The 21,292-nt window shown below is 46.2% G+C and overlaps 2 protein-coding genes across 15 annotated transcripts in view; one reads left to right on the forward strand and one right to left on the reverse strand.

The window, feature by feature from the left end:
* The window catches only part of PHACTR1 (phosphatase and actin regulator 1), a 581,376-nt gene that overhangs the window by 556,130 nt on the left and 3,954 nt on the right, over nt 1-21,292 (forward strand). For all 14 annotated transcript variants that reach the window (XM_030817298.1, XM_012509150.2, XM_030817300.1 and 11 more), the window contains 4 exons: nt 8,052-8,107; nt 13,128-13,189; nt 18,304-18,444; nt 20,966-21,042. In XM_030817298.1, the coding sequence (XP_030673158.1) occupies nt 8,052-8,107; nt 13,128-13,189; nt 18,304-18,444; nt 20,966-21,042 (336 nt within the window). The remainder of the gene's footprint in view (nt 1-8,051; nt 8,108-13,127; nt 13,190-18,303; nt 18,445-20,965; nt 21,043-21,292) is intronic.
* Nucleotides 240-21,292, reverse strand: part of LOC100580823 (TBC1 domain family member 7) — a 65,101-nt gene continuing 44,048 nt past the window's right edge. The window contains exon 9 of the mRNA XM_030817311.1: nt 240-3,053. The gene's annotated coding sequence lies outside the window, so the exon portion shown is untranslated. The remainder of the gene's footprint in view (nt 3,054-21,292) is intronic.

The raw sequence follows: 21,292 nt of genomic DNA on the forward strand, positions 1-21,292 counted from the left end.
GAGGAGGACAGCTTGAACCCAGGAGTTTGAGACTGGCCTGGGCAACATAGAAAGACCTCGTCTCTACCAAAAATTAAAAATTAGCTAGGTATGGTGGTGCATGCCTATAGTCCCAGCTGCTCAGGAGGCTGAGGTGAGAGGATTACTTGAGTCCGAGAGGTTGAGGCTGCAGTGAGCCAAGGTGGTGCCACTGCACTTCAGCTTGGGTTACCAGAGTGAGGCCCCATCTCTGAAAAATAAATAAATAAATAAAATAAAATTCCACCACAGCCTCCTTCACTTCTACTTCTCTCACCCCCTTCAAAGCCAGGCTTCGTGGCTAAGTCCTCCACCTTCGGTGCATCCATTTTTCCACCCCTGTCCTCAGCCCTCTCCAATCTGGCTTCTCTTCCTGCCACACCACTGAAGGGGCTCTAGGTCTTGTCAGTAACAGCCTCCATGGTGCTAAACCCAGTGGGCATTTTTTTCAGGCCTCATCTAACCTTACGGCAGCTCTCAGCACTCTTTGTGGGCCATACCTATCATCTGACTGTTAACGAAAAGATTGACACGCAGGTCAAAGCAAATAGCACTTATTTGGGAAACAAAAATGGCAGCTGGGGTACACCGGATCAGGGCAGCCCTGAAGAGTGCCCCATAAGGCAGGCTGCAGGAGAGAATTTTTAAAATAGAGGATGGTCATAAAAAGTTATCTTCGGAAGTAGTTCATTGGCCAGGCAGAAATCCTAAATCACAAAGCCGTTGTGATTGGTTAGTTAATGAGAGTACTCTCAGCAGAGGTGTTGAAGGCCAGCAGATGCTGACTTCAGTTGTTTGACCCAGTCCATTGGAACATCCCCTGGTTTGACGTTCAGCAGGTGTGAGTGCGATCCTCTTGCAACCTTCGACTCCACTTCAGAAAGCCTTAGCATTAGTTACTGTATTCTCTTTCCCATTACGTTGCTTCCACGATATGACATTTTAGTCCTCATCCTACCTCCAAGAACTGCCCCTCCCCAGAATCCATGGCAGGGTCATCCTCCTTAGTCCATGCATTAAATACTGGAATTCTGCAAAGTTCCATCCTAAGCCCTCTCCTCTTCCCATTCTCTCCTCTCTCCATACTCATGGCTTCAAATATTGTCTATATTGCAGACTAGTCTCAGATTTCTATCACTGGCCTAGTCCTCTCCTCTCCATTGAGCTGAACATATCCTGCTGCCTACATGACAGCTTCATTCATATGTCTCAGGAGCATTCTAACGTAACAGATCCGAACTCAAGTTCGTGGTTTTCTTCCACTCTTCCTTCACAAACACCCTGGTTCTCTTGCAGTGTCCCTGCCTCAGTGAACAGCATTCCCATTCATCTAGTTGCATGAGTTAGAAGACCTAAGGAGATATCCTGTACACCTGCTTCTTCCTGTCCATTCATGTATGCTGTGGCTACATGACTTCCTGAGAGCTTGCACATCACCGCCACAGCCTCGCCCAAGCCTCCACCATTTCTTACCAGGTGTGCCAAGCCTCCCAAAGCCTCTCCTCAGGTTTCCTCTTGCCTCCCCCAATCCCTTCTCCTATAACAACCAGCATGATCTTTTTCCACTGTAAGTCTGATCATTTCATTTGCTCTTCCCCTCTCATACCCTAAAACTGAAACTCTTCAGTGGCCTCGCATTGTTCCTAGAAAAAGAATACCAAAGTCCTAGAAGCAAGCAGCTGTATTAGGCCACTCCCGCACTGCTATGAAGAAATACCTGAGACTGGGTGGTTTATAAAGAAAAGAGGTTTAATTGGCTCACAGTTCTGCAGGCTGCTCAGGAAGCATGATGCTGGCATCTGCTTCTGGTGAGGCCTCAGGAAACTTCCAGTCATGGTGGAAAACAAAGGGAAAGCAAGGTGTCTTACACTGGAGGAGCAGGAGCAAGAGGGAAGGGTGCTACGCACTTTTAAACAACCAGATCTCACGAGAATGCACTCACTCTCACTAGAACAGCACCAAGGGGTTGGGACTAAACCATTCATGAAAAACTACCCCCATGATCCAATCACGTCCCACCAGGCTCCACCTCCAACACTGGGGACTAAAATTCAACATGTGATTTGGGCAGGGACACAGATCCAAATCATACCCACAGCATCTGGCCCCTGCCCTCCTTCCCACCAACCTTCTCTCCTTACTCTCTGCCCAGAAGGAGCACCTTCTTCCATCCCTGAGCTCTGGGCACAGGTCACTTCCTCCTGGAAGCCTTTCCTGACCTCCCGATTTGGTCAGATCCAGAGATCCCTGCACCAAGTGCCTCACCATGGAATCTCTTACTCCAGCTACATTTTGCACTCATTTCTGTGACTGTTTGATTAATGGCTACCCCCCCATCCTCTTCCAATCTTCTCTGTTCCAGAAGGGCAGGGACTGGTTTTGCTCATCACTGTACTCTGGTACCTAATGTAGAACCTTACACAGCACTGGCACTAACAAGTGACTTGCTAAATGAATGAACGGGTTTACATTTGAATGTAACTGAGTCTCTGGCACCCATTTCTAAAACAAGCCTTGACAGGAATGAGACAGAGCAAGAGTGATAACATAATTCTAGGAACTCGAGAGGGGAGGACTCCACGGAATACAGTCAATGCAGAACCACAGACACTTTTATCTCCTTCACAGTTTTGCCTTGTGCCCAGTGAGCCCCACTTCCACATGGCTGCTGAATGGTTTCTTTCTGACTCACCTCTTGATGGCCAACTGAGATGCTGCAAGAATGTACAGTGCCTTCTACATGGGCAGTGAAAGTCTAAGTCATGCCCAACTTGCTTATTGTTTTGAGGATATTTTATTACATGCCAGTCCTTGGAAACTGTTGATCCAGTTTTACCTTGCACATTGTAATCACAGATGCGCACCCCTAGGCTGTGAGCCCCTTAAGAACGTGCCTGGCCCTCTACATGGCCCCTGGCTCATGTTGGGTAGATTAGCAGATGAAAGACTTAGGAAAACAAAAATTGGAATTCTTATCATTTGATGATCTCAGCCAGCGATCTCAAACTCAGAAGCCATCGGGGTCCAGGAATTATCTGAAAAAAAAAAAAAAAAAGCAGGACAGATGTGAGCGTGCTCACCTGTATTATCTAAGTGAGGCCTGGGGAGTGGGCTAATAAGATCACACACACTCTGTCTAAAGGCATTCAGGTTCAAAAAAAGTGTAACCAGCTGGGCTCAGTGGCTCATGCCTGTAATCTCAGCACTTTGGGAGGCCGAGGTGGGTGGATCACCTGAGGTCAGGAGTTTGAGACTAGCCTGGCCAACGTGGCGAAACCCCATGTCTACTAAAAATACAAAAATTAGCTGTGCTTGGTGGCATGCACCTGTAATCCCAGCTACTCGGGAAGCTGAGGCAGGAAATTGCTTGAACCTGGGAGGTGGAGGTTGCAGTGAGCTGAGATTGTGCCACTGCTCTCCAGCATGGGCGACAGGGCAAGACTCTGTCTCAAAAAAGAGAAAAAAGTGTAACCTCTGGGCATGCCAAAGAGAACTGATAGAGTCAAATCCAGTGCACCAGGCGTCAGTTTACAACCTCTTGACTAGTAAAGTATCACGGTTATAGCCAACAAAATATTGACCACCCTTCCACAAGATGTCCACATCCTCATCCCCAAATCTATGAATATGTAACCTCCCAGGGCAAAGGAGACTTTGCAACTGGAATTCAGTTAAACATCTTAAGACAAAGATTAAATGAACTAACATATGTACAGTGCTTGGAACCATACCCTTACATTATAGGCATTAAATCAGCCTTAGCTTATTAAATTAGTATTTATGATTTGCAGAGCAAAGAGCATAGGCCTAGCAGAATCTGATACCTTGTCCGAGGTAAATAGGTTCAGAGCAGAGCCAGGACTGGAACCCAAACCTCCTAGCTCCTGAGCTACTTAGTGCTTTGTCCTTACAATGCTACCATATCATTTTCCTCCCAAATCTCATTTTCAAGGTCAAAACAACTAACTATAGCACAGGCCCTTCTGGCGCGCTCAGCTGCATTTTATAGCTACGATTAGTCTTGATGTTCTCAGTCACTTTCCAGAGAAATGAAACATAAACAGAGGAACTCATTTGAAATTATGAGTGTTTGACTATAAAGCAGCCTAGTTAATAACAGAATTTTCTCTGATCAGAGTCTAGTCACTCAGTTTTGCCCCCTCCAAATATGACCACCCATAAGAAAAAAAGGGGGCCACCACAGAGACAGTTGTCATGTTCACTAATGAGATCAATGGGATGGCACCGTCAAAGCTGATGAGGGAACAATGTAGTCTGCAGACACTGCATGAGACTCCAAAACACTGGCCTGACCGCCAAGATGTAGGCGCCACCCACATTTACAAGGCTTTCTCAAAACATTCTGCCCCCAAAACTTAGCTTGACTTAAAGCCTGGGTATTACCAAACCATTCCATAAAAGTGGCTGCGCATCTCTTATAAAAGAAGCAAGTATTTTTAGGGAAAATTAACTGGCAGGTGAGAAAGAGCTGTTAAGATCTTTCAACATGGAGTTGGTAAGCTGCATTCCAGACCTCTGACACCGGCTCACTCAGTTGTATAATCATCACTTTCCTCCTGCAGCGTGAGAATGCTATTTTAGAAAGAATTCAAAGACTACTGCATCCAAATTTAGACCCCCTAATATTGTGAATTTCCAAATACACAGCTGGCCCTTGTCAATGGGGATGAAAAATGTCTTAATGGGATTGCAAAGAAAAAAAAACAAACTTTTGACTGGGAGCAGTGGCTCATGCCTGTAATCCCAGCACTTTGGGAGGCTGAAGCAGGTGGATCACCTAAGGTCAGGAGTTCAAGACCAGCCTGGCCAACGTGGTGATACCCTGTCTCTACTGAAAATGCAAAAAATTAGCATAGGGCATGGTGGCACACATCTGTAATCCCAGCTACTCAGGAGGCTGAGGCATGAGAATCGCTTGAACCCAAGAGGCAGAGGTTGCAGTGAGTTGAGATCGCACCACTGCACTCCAGCCTGGGCAACAAAAGCTAAACTCTGTCTCAAAAAAAGAAAAAAACAAACTTTTTTCACTCTACTCTCACACTTAACACACTTCTGTGACCCCACACACTCCCATGTGAGGCAGTTCCCCACACACCAAGCAATTCTCCAGCAGACACGAACTGGGCATCCTGTAATTCAATTTGATTCCAACCCTTTCTACTGGGACAGTGTCAGATCACACAGGTAAAGGACTCAGCCCCACAGAACTGCCCCCACTTCAGATGCCAATACCAAGTCATAGGTTGTCACCTATATTATGACCCACTAGCTGTAAATTGGGGTTCTCACAACTCCCTCTTTGTGTTCAAATAATTTGCTAAGACAGCTCACAGAACTCAGGGAAACACTTACTTTACCAGTTTCTTACAGAGGTTACAGATAAACAGCCAGATGAAGAGATGGACAGGGCAAGGTACTGGGGGAGAGAGGCAGAGCTTCTGTGCACTCTCTAGGTGCCACCCTCCCAGCAGTGCCCCTCAGCCCCATGGTCAGCAACCTGGAAGCTCATCTAATCTTGTGGTTTAAGAGTTTCCATAGAACTTTACCTCCAGCCCCCCACCCTCCTGCTTCCCAGCTGAAAGCTCCAGGCCTCTAGCTATGTGGTCTTTCTGGTGGCCAGCCCCACCCTAAGTCACCTAATTAGCATAAACTCTGGTGTAATCCAAAGGGACTCATTCCAAGTAACAAAAAAAAAACACTCCTGACACCCCAGAAATTCCAGGGGTTTTAGGTGCTCTGTGATAGGAACTGGGTCAAAGACAAATATGTTTTATATTATACCACAGGGATATTTTGAAAAGGAATAATAGATATGAAAATGTTCTTATACTCTTAAAAACACTTTGGAATGCAATTTCCAACAGTTTCAGGGTGCTATAGGCTTTATAAGCAGGTATATAACCAAAAATCCTTTCTCTGACATTGTATTAGGCCATTCTTGCATTACTATAAAGGAATACCTGAGACTGTGTAATTTATAAATAAAAGAGGTTTAACTGGCTCATGGTTCTGCAGGCTATACAGGCAGCACGGCCCTGGCATTTGCTTGACTTCCAGGGAGGCCTCAGGAAACTTCCAATCATGGAGGAAGGTGAAGGAGAAGAAGGCACATCACACGGCAAAAGCAGGAGCAAGAGAGAGAGAGAGTGGGCAGGGAGTTGCCACATGCTTTTTTTTTTTTTTTGAAACAGTTTCACTTTGTCACCCAGGCTGGAGTGCAGTGGCACGATGTCGGCTCACTGCAACCTCCACCTCCCAGGTTCAAGCGATTCTCCTGCCTCAGTCTCCCAAGTAGCTAGGATTACAGGCATGTGCCACCGTGCCCGGATAATTTTTGTATTTTTAATAGAGACGGGGTTTTGCCACAAAGTTTTAAATGACTAGATCTTGCAAGAACTCACTGTCAAGAAGATAGAACCAAGCCATGAGGACTCCCCATCCAAGCACCTTGCACCAGGCCTCACCCCGAGCAATGGGGATTACCATTCAGCATGAGATTTGGGCAGGGACAAATATCCAAACTATATGAGACATTGAAGCCCATTCTCTATATAGGATGTGTGGTGGTGCCACGGGAATGTCACAGAAGCAATTGATTCTGGCCCAGCGCAATAAAGAAAAACACAAATGACAACAAGCTTTGAATTAAAAATATAGTCCTTTCTGGGAGATTGATTCCAGAACTCCCTTGGATACCAAAATCTAAGGATGCTCAAGTCCCTTGTATAAAATGGCATAGTATTTGCAAAAAACTATGCGTATCCTCCCATATCCTTTAAATCATCTCTAAATTACTTATATCTAATACAAGATAAATGTCATATCAATAATTATTAGACTATTGGTTTTTGTTTGTATTTTTTTAATATTTTCCGTCAGCAGTTGGTAGAACCGAAGAATGTGGAACTCATGGATACAGAGGACCAACTGTAGTTAGGTTTGGAGACTTCATTGACTTGATATTTTCACTCTAGGATCTCTCTTTAGATTTCAAGATGTGAACATCTTGCCAACTATGGACACCAGTTTCTAATACCCAAGGAGGGACTGCAACTTCCACAACTAGGACAGCATCATTTCTACCCCTTAGATCCCAACAGAGGAGTCTGAGAAGCCTAAAATTTCCTCTACAATGATTCAACCTCTCACACACCTCATCCCAATGGGTGAAGTGGAATACTGGATAATTGCAGTGTTGTTAAATAATTACCAAAAGCTTCAAAGGTACAGATGTCTCTGTTCCTGCCCAGGCTCCTGAGTCTGTGTCAGTCATTCCTGGGACCTAATGCAGGCATTCTCCCCTCGGATGCCATGCCCGTTCCCTGGCTACTTCTGTCACTACATGCCATCCACTGCCTGTCCCACCTCCACCCATTGCGTCATCGCAGGCTCATGCCCTGGCTATGATGTTTCACGTACAGTGGCTAAATTTCATGCCTGGCCACATGAGTATCATTTCTGTGCCTCTGCCACTCATGTCTTCTAAGCCTCCAAAATAAGAGGAGCAGGACCAGAAGAGCAGCCGTTGTTCTCTGTAGACAGACGCACTCTCTCACATGTCCCCGGGGCCACAGGCCTCTTTATGTTCTAACTGGGTCTGCACAGAAGAGGCAGGAGACAGGCTTTAGCCTCAAGGGAGGGAGAGAGAGGCAAGAGGCCACAGTCCCCAAGTTAGGAGGCCACAAGGAAAGAAAAGGACTTCTGTGAAGAAAAGAGTCCTGTCTGAGTTGCAGTCCACTTGCCTGGGGCCACTGGAGGAGACGGGGCTGGGGAGGGGCCGCTGCAGGGAGGAGGGCGGGGGTCAGCGGCTGTGACATGACGCACGTGCCTCTCCAGGGCTTGAAATTGAGGAACTGAGGAGGCGGTGGTGGCGAGAGTCAGTCTTTCAGAGCACAGGATGGAACAAGAACTCCAGCCACTGACTGTCTCATGTATCTGCAAGGGCCGAGGAGATTAATGACCCAAGGAGGCTATGATATGGTCCAAAAACTTTTCCTGGATTTTTTCCGTAGGCGGCTGAGCCAGAGGCCAACTGCAGAGGAACTGGAACAGAGGAACATTTTGAAACGTAAGTGACTAAGCCCATGGCAATCCCTGATGTTTGTGGCGGCTTTTGTTATTATTTAATGGTAGGCCACAAGGTTTCTACCCTGCGCCTCTGCGGAAAACACTGAAAACCTTTCTAACGGTTGAAGCTTCATCCGTGCATGTGAGAACACCAAAGACGACCTCCCCAAAGAGAAGGCAAATTTTATTCCACTTTATTCTTTAGAAGCTCACGGGCGGCAGGCAGAACCTTCCTTTTAGTGAGTTGTAAAGTCAGAGAGAAGCTGAAAAATTAGAGTGAGACCACTTATTATTTAATGATTTTTGAGAGTAGGGTCACCTTTAAACCAAAATTGGCTTGAAAATGGAGACTGTGATATGCGCGGCTAAAATAAGGGAAATGTCCATTTGAACTGAGACTAGAAAGCATGACTTTGCATTGCAGCTGGCTGCTGTTGATAAAAATCCCTCATCCCTTTGAACATTAAATTGAAAGACTAAGAAAGCATTTCCAAGCGAAGTGCTTCATGTCTGTCTCTCAGGATTCCCACAGTTGGTCCCGGGCGTGCCTGTCTGATGCTCTCATTCGAGGAAAACTGCCTTTCACCATTGCTGCAGACAGAAAAAAATAAATGAGCCCCTTGTTTGGTTTAGGACACAGAGATATTTGAATATGTACAGAGGATCCACTTGGTGCTTTAAAAAAAAAAAAGAGAGAAAACAGGATACAAAATGCTAAAAGAGATCAAGCATTTGATGGACACCAGTATGCGTCCGTTTAGTGGTGGATATTAAATAACTTAAAAATCAAACCATTCTATTCATTCATTGCTACCATTTTCACCAACACTGGCCTCAAGATAGTGAACAAATATTTCTGGCTTAATTCATGACCCTGTTCCCCCTACCCGACAACACACTTCTAATTTCTCTCCAGAAAAGAAAGATACATCCTATGCAGAGTTTTCTAGAAATGCTATGTTGTACAGACTGACTCCTCGACTCCCCCGGCCCCCCTGCCCCACCCCGTGCCCAGTAAATCACATGCAACCGTAGTGTGAGTTTGCTGGGAATTTCCACTGTAACCACACTAAAATATTCTTGACTTTACCTTTCTACCGTGCTCACTGTGGCCTTGTGACTTGGTCGGCATTTCGTAGTCTGCTGAAGGTGGGTGCTGGGTTCCGCTCTGATGGGGAGGCCTGTTGCCTAGAGCACCCACCCCCGCCCGACACGCCTGCATGTCCGTTTTTGTCAACTCTGCCTTTATCAACATCTTGCCTCCCGTCCCCACGCCAGCCACCACTTCCTCAACTCTCAGTAGAAGTTATTTTCAGGATTAGCCTTCCTCAGTCCTGGGGGAACCCTACGCATTGCCTAGGTCTCTAGGAATGTGTGTTTACTTTTTTCTGCCCAGGGGTACCCTTAAAAGTTTCCAAGCTGAATATTCTATATAATGAATTTAGAGCTTTTTCAAAGCATTTCCGAGGTCAGGGAAGCATTTGGCTTGTAGGATGTCTTCCTTTCGGCCCCAGTCTGGTACCTGAGCTATTATAAACTTCCCATTGTTGGAGAGAAAGGAGAGAAAGATAAACAGCCAGGTGAACCTGGACAGCTTACTCACGGCCCCCTGCTGTGCTTTGTGGCCTCTGACCTGAGACCTAAATTCAAAGAAGCTAAAAGCCTCCGGGGGATTATTTAGGTTTCAGAAAATAGTGCTTATCACACCAGGAGTACGGTTTCTGGAAAGAGATCTAAAATCCCCTAGCTCAGCTCTCGGTTCTCTCAAAGATATCAGATCCCCGCTGTGGCTTGTCCAGATCCCTGGGAGAGTACAGGTCCTTTGAGCTTGGGTTTTTACCACCATCAAGCAGGGAACTTAGATTCAGGGGACCAAAAAGGAGTTGTGAAAGATTGTTCCCATGGTTCTCTTTTATTCTTTTCCCTAATCCCTTTTGTCCTGGCCGCATAGTTGCAAATTAAAGAACTACTTGACCAATTCTAACAGGTTGATCATTTCATAGTTTTGAAACTTTTCAGAAATCAACTTGTTTTCCCATGGGTTCTTATTTTTCCCTGTATTCTGGAACTATGTTCTCCTAAATATTTTTTTAAATTTAATCTATTGCGATTGTTAAACAAAAAAATGTCTAGTGGTATAAGAAAACATCCTCCAATAGTTTGTTTTAAAACTGATTTTCTGAGCTTTCAGCCATTTGAGGAACTGCTCGGTGTTGGGTGGTGGGGAACAGGGCACAGAGACGCCATGGTTCAGCCCTGGAGCTTTGAGAGCCTTGGGTTGGTTTCCAGCCCCACCCTGCCTGGTCCTGGGAGCGGCCCCTGTTCTGTCCAGCAGCCAGTGAGGCCCTGTGCACCTCTGAGCACATAATGAACCCTCTGATGGTGGCAGCTGTAATGATGACATCATAGGCCTTTCCTGGCCTATCTTCCCAGTTGCCTAATGGGGTTGTCTTGGTACCTTCCGCCTGAAAATTCATGAATCTGGGTCAGTCAATGGCTTTGAACTAAAGGTATCGATTCCGTAGGTGGTAGCTTGTGGCCCCACCCCTCAGAATGACCTAAGAAACGCACATAGGAGATGAAGGCTCCATGCTGTGTCAGCTGTGTCACAGGATGCCCGCCTTCAGGCTCCGAAGGGACCTGTAGGATCAGACGTCTGAGGCTAGTAATGAGGAGGAGAGCCCGCCCCAAGCAAAACATGACCACAGGAAAAAGCCTATCTGTGTAACCACTGAGCCAGGTAGGGTGTGACTAGCCACGTAACACCCCTGAGCCTTCAGATCCTCAGTTATAAACCAGGGGTGGTAGACACGAGGTGGTCACTAGGTCCCCTCATGACCCTAGTATTCTGTGCTTCTGTAAATTTTCACTGTGTGCCCTCTAGCTGTCCCTGGTGACCCAACATCCAGACCACCTTTTCTTCCATCCGTTTTCCCACCTGAGGCATCTCCAAATGGGAGTTCCCTCCTTCTGGTTCTTGCTGTCTGCCTCCCCATTTATCTCTGCTAGATTAATTCATACTAAGATAGTAATGGCTGACTAGTTTTATCCCACTGAAATTTGCATTTGTACAAATGTCACTGTCTGGGGGCTCCCTACTTCTGGGTTTTGTTGTCTGCCCCCAGTTTATCTCTGCTAGATTAATTCATACTGAGCTATTAATGGCTGACTAGTTTAATGGGCTTTTATTCAAGAGAAATTTGCATTTAAAAAACAAAACAAAACTCCAGGAGGGAGATAGGATCTCTAAATCCCAAGGAAAGCACACTCATGGTGACAGTTTCAGGCACTGTAGGGTAGGCTGGTGCAGGGACCTCTGGTGACCTCAGCCCACAGCAAGATGTGGCTGTTTCTTGTGCTGCCTTTCTACAAAGCCTTATGCCCACAGGCAGTCAGGGGGCCAAATCAGGCCCGTGGGGGTGGCCCTCAAGGGCCTGAGTTCTGCTGTGACCTCACACCACTTGTGCTAGTGGGAGGTATAGTTACCTTCAGTGTAAAGGTGACACAGTTATCAGATGGTCCCCAGCCCTTTCTAGGCACAGGGGTTTTCCTTCCTTTAAAGACCTGTCCCACACTGAGACAATCAGCAACCATACCTGAATTGCCTGTGTGCACCAATACAACAAACTAATGAAGTTACCAAAATAGAATTCAACAACTGTGATTTTCAAAATGAGCCAACTAGTGTCCCAGGCAGTCGTGATGCACCCTATGCCAAAATCAACGTGTTTCCTTTTATTAACACCATTTGAAATTTAATGGCTGAGAATCACAGGCCTTCTTTGATACAAGCTGACTTCCATAGTTTTTTCAAGTCTAACAATGCTACGCTGATATCTGTGCTTCCACAGATATCAAGGAATTCTTCCAAGGTTCAGAAGGGAAATGGTCTACCCCAGGTCATCCAGTTAGCTTAAAAGGAGAAATAAGCCCAGATTCTCTGCCCTTCAAGTATCTGCCCCCTTCCCCCAGACTCTCCTATGTACAGCTATTTAAAAATCTGATGAGTAAATCACCCATATATTAAGCCAAGAGCTTTTAGGCTCTGCAGTCTACTCTTCTGAGCCACTTCTAAAAAGTCTACATGCAGGCAATTGTATCCCACACTCTGGCCTCACACATGCTCTGTGGACTTCTTGGAAGATTCAAACAATCGATGGAATCAGGCTTGTGAAAGGTGAGCATTTTGAAATTCCTCCTGCCTTGTCTTATTCCTGCAGCAGGTTGAGGCCAGTCTTCTGCTCTCTCTACCCCCCACAGGGCACCAGACACAAGGACTACACCACAATGAGTCTCCTTCAGTGTGTGGGAGGCTCAACAAAGAATGAGTGAGCCCCAGTCTTATCCAAAGAAAGGAGCCTCACATCTCCCCAAATGCCTGTGTGTCCCTGTGTCAACATTCCTACCCACCTCCTTGGGCTGTGCGGTGGCTCGCACCTGTAATCCCAGCACTTTGAGAGGCAAGGCAGGAGGATTGCTTGATGCCAGGAGTTCAAGACCGGCCTGAACAACATAATGAGACCCCCATCTCAACAAAAAAATTTTAAAATTAGTCAGCTGTCGTGGCGTGCATGTGCAGTCCTAGCTACTCGGGAGGCTGAGGTAGGAGAATCACTTGAGCCCAAGAGTTCCAGGCTACAGTAAGCTATGATTGTGCCACCGCACTTTGGCCTGGGAGACAGAACGAGACCCTGTCAAAAAAAAAAAAAAAAACCCTACCTTCCTGCCTTGTAGCCACATTTCTCAACCCAGCATCTCTGCCTGGAGACCTGAAACCCCATGTGATGTAAAGAAGGCAAGATGACAAGGTCAACCTGCTCAGTAGCAATTTGAAACAACGCAGGTAGTTTGGAAAGCAATCCCCATAAGGAGAAGGGCAGCTGTGGGAGGGGACAGGAGCACTCTCTTCCCTTTATTAAAATGAGATGCTTGGCCTAGAGCCTGCCAAGGTCCAAAGGATGCACCTGTACACAACACTGTTTACTGAAATAAAAAACATTTTAAATATTTTTTTTTTTTAGCTCGGAATGAACAAGAGGAACAGGAGGAGAAGAGAGAGATCAAGAGGAGGCTAACCCGAAAGGTAGGTGGTTCTCCATGCCAAGAGCTGGGGCAGAAGAGTGTGGGCTGCCTGCCACACCTCTGCCCTCTGCTGGCCTCAGTGGCCTCGCCACTGCCTGGTTCCTCTCCTCCTGTGTCAGAGAGCGCCACTCTCTTACTCTATAAGACCTCTCCACTCAGCTTCATGACCCTCAGTCCTTTCAGCTGGTGACATTCAATGTTGTTTGATTTTGTGACACCCACCTACTCCCAAACAACTTGATGGCTATTGTGTTATATTTTTGATTATACTAAATATTTTGTTTTTAAAAATTCACTACAATCCCATTAAGCAATGGGAAATTCATCATCAAAATCAGTAGTTCAAAGGCCAGGTTCAGTGGCTTATGCCTATAAACCCAGCACTTTGGGAGGCCAAGGTGAATAGATAGCTTGAAACCAGGAGTTCGAGACCAGCCTGGGCAACATTTTAAAATGCTGTCTTTGTCAAAGTAAATATACAAAAACTAGCTGAGCATGGTGATGTGCACCTGTAGTCCCAGACACATGGGAGTCTGAGGTTGGAGAACTGCTTGAGCCCAGGAGGCAGAGGTTGCAGTCAGCCGAGTGGCACTCCAGCCTGGGCAACAGAGCAAGACTCTGTCTCAAAAAAAAAAAAAAAAAAAAAAATTACTAGTTCAAATATTACACAATTATTTGCTATGACCCTGGGAAAGTATAGACTTTTTTTTTTTTTTTTTTTTTGCTTCCTCGACACTATTCTTTCCCTAGGAATTAAGAACTATGCAACTTTATTAGGCTAAATTACAAAAGTACTGACAAATTTAAAGCAGATGTTTGAGAAGCACATAGATAAAAGTCATAAAACTGGAATTTTAATATATTCTTAACACCAAAAGTAGATGGTTTGGCAATGCACTGTAGCCTTGCATGCATCTCATTCCACACGAGTGTCCTCTTTAATAATAAACGCATTGTTAAGGCTATTCTTGGATGATGCTGAAAAGTTTAATTAATTGATGACATGCAAGATATAATACTCCCTTCTGTCTGACGAAGTCAAAGTGTTTTTAATCAGCCTCCTACAGTGACCATCTTGAGAGAAAGATACTCTCATATCTTAGCGACAGTTAAGAGGCCCATTAATATTAATTTTAAAAAGGTTTATTAGTGGATTTTTCTCTTCAGAAATATCACACAAAGGAAGAAATTCAGAGATCCTGAAATATCATACCAATTATTAAGGTGATGGTTTGTATTTCTCAACATTTTCCCTGCGAGCATCCCAAATACCTGGTGACAAGCCAAATGCCAACACAATTAGCAAGAGCAGGATAAACAAGTGCCTGAATGGCCAGATGACTGGCTGGCGTCACCCTGGTGGAGACTAGAACAAGAGCTAAGTGACTTCACCAGCCAGTCGCTGTCCCACCCGTCAAGGTTGGACCCTTTACATCCTTAAGCCCACCCACTCTTTGGATGCAGGGTGCAGTTTTTCCTCAGATTGAGTAGTGAGAAGAGCAGGAGAGATGCATTAGCTTTTTCTCATCGTGTCCTTGAAATGACAGGGGCTTGAAAAAGACACTGTGATAAACCTTCATTTCTGATACAGAAAGGTCTAGACACTTAGAAAAAGAAGTTGTTTAAATCAGATTTTCATCAAATTTTTCAGAATTGGTTGCTGGATTCCCAAAATTCCCCCAGTTTTAAGGTTGCTTGCTAAAAGATGGTCATAGAGAAATACTTAGACATTTATTTAATTCCTATCTCTTAAAAAAGTTGATATGATTTTGCGGAGAACTTAACTAACTGCATGATTTGACAATGAGCTAGTAAAGAGTCTTCCTTTCCACACCCATCTCCCTAGGGTAGGTAACACTAGGGATGGGGACCCCAAATAGTTCATAGTTTTTGCAGGTCTCCACAATCAAATAATTGCCTCTTTGTTCCTGCTCACCTCTCCTTTCTTCTCCCAAGGAAATGGCCTTGGAATTTTAGCATTTGCCCTCCCCTGGGACTGGCTGGCGGCGGGGGGCGGGGGGCGGGGGGCGGGGGTTAGAAATAAGGAGCTTGAGAGGAGATAACTGCTTCTAAGACAGAGAGACTGGAAGAACAGAGGGGCAACTTCCACATCTGCTTTTGCGGGCAGAGATGTGGTGCCTTCCGGCAGGTAGGGAACCTACATCATCACTTCCTGGCCTTGTGTAGGTTCTTCTCCTCTTGAGTATTTATCACACTGAGACCAGATGCCAGTGATGGTGGCTGCTTTACAGTGACTTGCCTTCAGCCCAATAACTTCTTCAATAAAGTTCTATTTAATTGTAATGCACTAGTAAAAAATAAAAATAAAACGTAGTAACTGAGGCTGATAGCCACAGACCAGTCATTTTCTTTGACCAAACTGAGACTAATATAAAAATTACATGCTTTGTCTTTAAAAAAAAAAAAACATGCCTGCGGCCAGGCGCAGTGGCTCACGCCTGTAATCCCAGCACTTTGGGAGGCCGAGGCGGGCCTGACTTTGGCTGCAAAGATTATTTTTGCAGCATTCAAGGAAGGACTTCAGGTTCCAGATGCCCCGAGGGCCACAGCCAGCACCCACCGGGCCAAAGGTGCATCTTCTGAGCCTTTCGTGGTCAGGGGCATGAGCCCATGCACACAGAGGAGCGTCCTGGTGGCCGTTTGTTAGTGCTGGGGTCCGTGCACCAACTGTGACTCTCAGAGGCAGCAGCCAGCTGCATCCTCGCTCATTCCCTCTGAGCACTTGTGCTCTGTGCCGTCTTGATTTGGAAAGACGGTGTCCAAGGCCCCACGATGTTCAGGCATAAGAAACAGCCCCTGACCTGCAGCGTTTATGCTTAGTCTTCGGTTTACTCCGGACTCTGCCATAGATAGGATACTAGTAAAATCCAGGTCAGTTTCCAGGAAGAGAAATTTGAAAGTCAGGGCTTAATAACTTTTCTCACATCATGGGTGCACTTAGAAAATAACACTTTGGGCCAGGCTCGGTGGCTCATACCTGTAATCCCAGCACTTTGGGAGGCTGAGAACGGCAGATCTTTGAGATCAGGAGTTCGAGACCAGTCTGGGCAATATGGCGAAACCCTCTCTCTATTAAAAATACAAAAATTAGCCGGACAAGGTGGCGCATACCTGTAATCCCAGCTACTCGGGAGGCTGAGGCAGGAGAATTACTTGAACCCAAGAGGCGGAGGTTGCAGTGAGCCAAGATCATTGCACCACTGAACTCCAGCCTGGGCAACAAAGTGAGACTCCGTCTAAAAAAAGAAAAATGAAGAAAAGAAAATAACACTTTGTCCAGCCCCTTGGGGTAAACCCAGCAAGTCCTGAGGAACACAGACGGGATTCTGAGTAGGAGTCTGTTTATCTGGAGTAAATATGGCAAATGTTGCATGTCTTTATGTATTTTAATTATGGCACAAAATCTCCCTGCACTCACATTGTGGAGAACATGTTTTGGAGTCAGGATGACCGCCGTTTTTGTTTATGGTGACCACAGCCATAACAGCCTGGGAAGCCTGTGGGTTCCCGCGACAGGCCCACACTGGTGCCAGAATGTTGTCCTGCCTAAGAAAGCCAAGGGAGGCCTACATACAGTCTAGGCACCAGAGGCAGCTGAGCCCCTGATCCCCAGAGCTTCCTGCCTTTGGCTGAGAGGGAGCCGCAGGCCTGCCTTGGCCCTGTCCGGGGTGTGCTATCCCTCTATTTGATACCTGCCAGCCATCCTCTAATTGTGCTCTGCCAGCGTGGGAGCAAGTTGGAAAATTCTCGCACCAGCCAAGGGTGTCTGGAAGCTGCCTGTTGCAGAGTCGCAACTGCCAGGGTGGTTTGGACTCCATTGTGTTTGTTTTATGGGCCTGAGTTGCAAGATTCTATGAGACAGTGCCTTCTAGTAATAGAATTACACAGAGTCTAGGGCTCAAAGGGAAAATTGCTTTTAAATAGCATTGGTTGAACATCATTTGACAGCATCTTAAAGACAGCAACTGTGTTGCTCCAGGAGAAATAAACCTGGTGACAGGAAGAGATAATAGAAATGTCAGCCTTATGTTGCTAAAGTAGAGGAAGGGTCCTCATGGCTAATATCAGCAGATGGCAAAATACATATGAATCTTCCTTTTACTTGCTTCATCCCTCATTCCTGCAGTCCTTCATCATGGACCATCCAAAGGGCTGGTCCTGAGTCTCCCTTGGCATAAATGTGGCCTTTTTCTGTACTTACTCAACTCCGCATTTGTTGACTGACCTTCACCTTGAACTTCTTGCAGAGGGCTGTCAGCAGTGTTTGGGCTGACCTCTTCGGCCAGCAGATTCCCATCCCTGCATACCCCAGAGTTTGCATACCATTTGCACATACGCTTTTTTGCATCTAAAACCCACATAAAATGTACTGCAAACCCCCCTTGCAGAAAGCACTCGATGTGACACGGATGTGGACTTACAAATCCAAAATAAGACAGAATCATTGTAGAATGTCCCTGTCACCTGGTGGGAGTAGGACAGATAAGAAATCCACAACGGGCACCCACAGCCAAACAGAAAGACAAGCTTCTAGTAATGACTGGGACTCAGCAATGTTATGAAGATAGAGACTGTTTACTATCGATTCGTATAGGTGTAAAAACAGTATTGTGAATATGCTTTGAAGTCCTAATCTTTATATATTCTATACTGAAATATACACAGATAAAATGATATGATGCCTGCAATTCGTTTCAAAGAAATCTACATGTGGATGTAGTCAAGAGTTGATCATTGTTGAAGTTGGTGATAATACACCAAATTCATTATATTAGTCTCCTTCCTTCTTTTGAAAATTTACATAATAAAAGATTTTTTTTAAGTTTTTTTTTAAAAAAAGATAGAGCTTGGCCAGAGGGTATGTAAGGGATAACAAAGCTCTCTCTTAGGACGTAGAAAGGTCCCAGTCCCAAGAGTCAGGAGACTTGGGTCTGCCTGCCCCAGCCCTCCCCCTGCCCCTGCCCCTCACTCACTATGCGATGCATCCATCGCCTCACTGAACCTTATTTTCCACACCTGCAAGTTCAAAGACAGGACCAAGTGCCATGGTCCACCCTTCTGGCTGACTGGGTCCATCTCTCTCCCTCCCTGCAGCTCAGTCAAAGGCCCACGGTCGAAGAGCTTCGGGAAAGGAAGATCCTCATCCGCTTCAGTGACTACGTGGAGGTGGCTGACGCTCAGGACTATGACCGCAGGGCAGATAAGCCGTGGACCCGCCTCACCGCTGCAGACAAAGTAAGCAGAGGGGAGTGCTGGAGAGTGGGAGGCAGGACCGTCTGCTGGGTGTCTCGCTGGGCTCACTGCTGGGGAGCATGTAGGGAGACCTGCAGCCAGGCCTCAGCCGCGGTCCCCATAATGGAGTGTTGGGACCCCAACACCTTTCCCCAGGGGCCACAGATAATCTGCGGAAAGGCTGCTGAATCGGAGAAAACACAAGGCACATAATACTGTGCCCATTTTACAGGAGGAGGAGCGGCAGCCTAGGAGGCTGTGCCCAGAGAAAGAGAATAGCACTGGATAGGCATAGACAGATGAAGGCATGAGGCTCCAGGCTCATCACAGACCTTCCGTATAGGGGACGGTGCTGCCGGCATCCAACGGGGGATTCACCAAACCAAGAGAAGACAAAGTGGATGCATGGAGGGAAATAGGGCACAAATCAAAGAGACGTCGCAAAACATATCTCACTGCACTAGCCCCTCGCCGATTTAGAAAACTAAAAGAATAATCTGAAGTTCAGTTTGTTTTTTAGGAAAAGCAGTGATGCCGATGAGAAATCATTTTCTCTGTCCACCAGACAAGGTATTAGAATGAACCTCTGTTTGGTAATCCTCTCTGATTCTAGTCTGGTCACCATGAGGAGCTGGAGGGTTAAAGGCCTTTTTAAAAATGTAGTCTGTGCGCCAGGCACAGTGGCTCACGCCTGTAATCCCAGCACTTTGGGAGGCCGAGGCAGGTAGATCACTTGAGGTTAGGAGTTCAAGACCAGCCTGCCCAACATGATGAAACCCCATCTCTACTAAAAATACAGAATTAGCCGGGCGTGATGGCACGCACCTGTAATCCCAGCTGCTTGGGAGGCTGAGACAGGAGAATTGCTTGAACCCAGGAGGCGGAGGTTGCAGTGAGCCGAAGTCGCACCATTGAATTCCAGCCTGGATGACAACAGTGAAACTCCGTCTCAATAAAAAATAAAAAATAAAATATATATATATATATATATAAAATTCTGGAATAATGATTCTGCCCAATGTGTAGGTAACGATAGAAACTATGGAGTGTGTCAGGGGCCTTCTGCTCAACAGTCCTGCCTTCACTCTGTCCGTTTCAGGGACCCAGGGTTTTCTTATATGATACAGCAGGAAGTCATCTACGGCCCAGGCTGGCTACATTATCACCAACCCTGGATCCAGGAGGTGCAGGAAACATGTATGCAGGCACACTGCCACACTTGGCTGGGACGGAAGCAGCAAGAGGCAGATAGACTTCCAGAGACGACCTCGCCTGTGGCGGGTAACCCACAGACACAATGTGTGGAAGACTATGCCCTCCTCTGTAAACACAGCATTCACATCTTCTCTGCAAGGGAATTTGTGGGAGCAACCCAGGAACTGGCACTGCCATGCCCCAGACAAACCCAGCTCCCCAGGAATGTGTCATCTGAATACGAAGAGGAAGGGGCTTTCACTCTTGTCCTCTCCTGTCCACACTCTCTCTGCGGTATGCTTGCAAGGATAAGGATATTCGCAAGTGTGCAAGGAAACCACAGACATCTCTACTTGCACCCTCAGAGAGTTCTGAGTAGCTCTTAGGCCGAAAACATATCCAGTTTCTCAATGGCTGTTGGGGACAGAAGACAGGAAGCATGGGGTGACCCCTGCCCCCACCCCCAAAGCTGCTACCCAGGCACTTAAACCTAAGCCAGCCTTCTTTTCCTGGGGAGGGCCATTCTGATCCTACATGAAGACTTTTCTAGAAATCTTCAAACTCCTGGGGCCTTGATACTCCCATCAAAGCAAGTATCGGCCGTAGACAGAGCTGCTGTGCAAGAAGACACACGTTTGCAATTTCCACCCTTGAGGAAGGAGTGAGGTTGTCTCCGGCCCCAGCTGCCTCCTCTACCAGCCCCTCCTCCTCCCCTGCCCTCTCATGCCCTCTCTTTGCTGTCTGATTCCAGGCCCTGCCTCCTCAGTGGCAGTATTGTAAGGATGGGGTGATTCGGGATCATCTCAGAACACGTGAGGTTATTCAAAATGTATCTCACATGGTGAAATACATCACTGAAGAGTCAGGGAAGTTGTAAAAGAGCAAAAGCAAAGGGTTGGTAGGGAGCTGGCCATCACCTGTCCCCCTAATTTGGTTGGAGAATTTGATCCATGCCTTCTGGAAGTCTCCACCTCGAGGCATCGCTGTGCCTGTGCTGAGCTTTGTTTATGGAAGATGAGAGGCTGACATTGAATGTGGGGTAGGTGTACACCACCATTGATGCCTCAATGCCACAGCTCTATGAAAAGAGGAAGAAAAACACACTTTGGGCAATAGCCTGTCATCATTTGCAACTTAGATTTAGGGAACAAGGGGAATCTTTGTTTTAAAGGACATCTCAGGTGATTTTTCTTCCTCCCAATGAAAGAATTCATCTTAAACTTGTTTGTCTTTGTTGAAGAAGAGAAATATGGTGTTAGGAATGAACTGAAAGGGGAGTTTTTTTCTGTCTCTCTCCCATTGTGCATTGATGGGCTTCTGTTGATTCCAGGCTGCCATCCGAAAGGAGCTCAATGAATTCAAAAGCACTGAGATGGAAGTTCATGAATTGAGTAGACACTTAACAAGGTTAGTATTAAGGGTTTTTTTTTTCCTCTTTTCCCTCAAGTTGCAATATTTATCTCCAGATGAAGCTCTCCCACTTGTGGGATATGAGTGGGTTGGTAGGTGCCATGGGAGGGAAGATAGTAGGAAGGTAGGCATGCGGTTCCACTTTAGGTTACTGAAACAAGGAAGTGGAACACAGATGGCCCGGGCTAAAACCAACTTTCTGCAAAGTCTGAGTTTCACTCATTTAAACTAAAGGTCTGATAAGAAC

Source organism: Nomascus leucogenys, chromosome 8, assembly GCF_006542625.1.
Source record: "Nomascus leucogenys isolate Asia chromosome 8, Asia_NLE_v1, whole genome shotgun sequence".
In the NCBI taxonomy this organism is placed as follows: Eukaryota; Metazoa; Chordata; class Mammalia; order Primates; family Hylobatidae; genus Nomascus; species Nomascus leucogenys.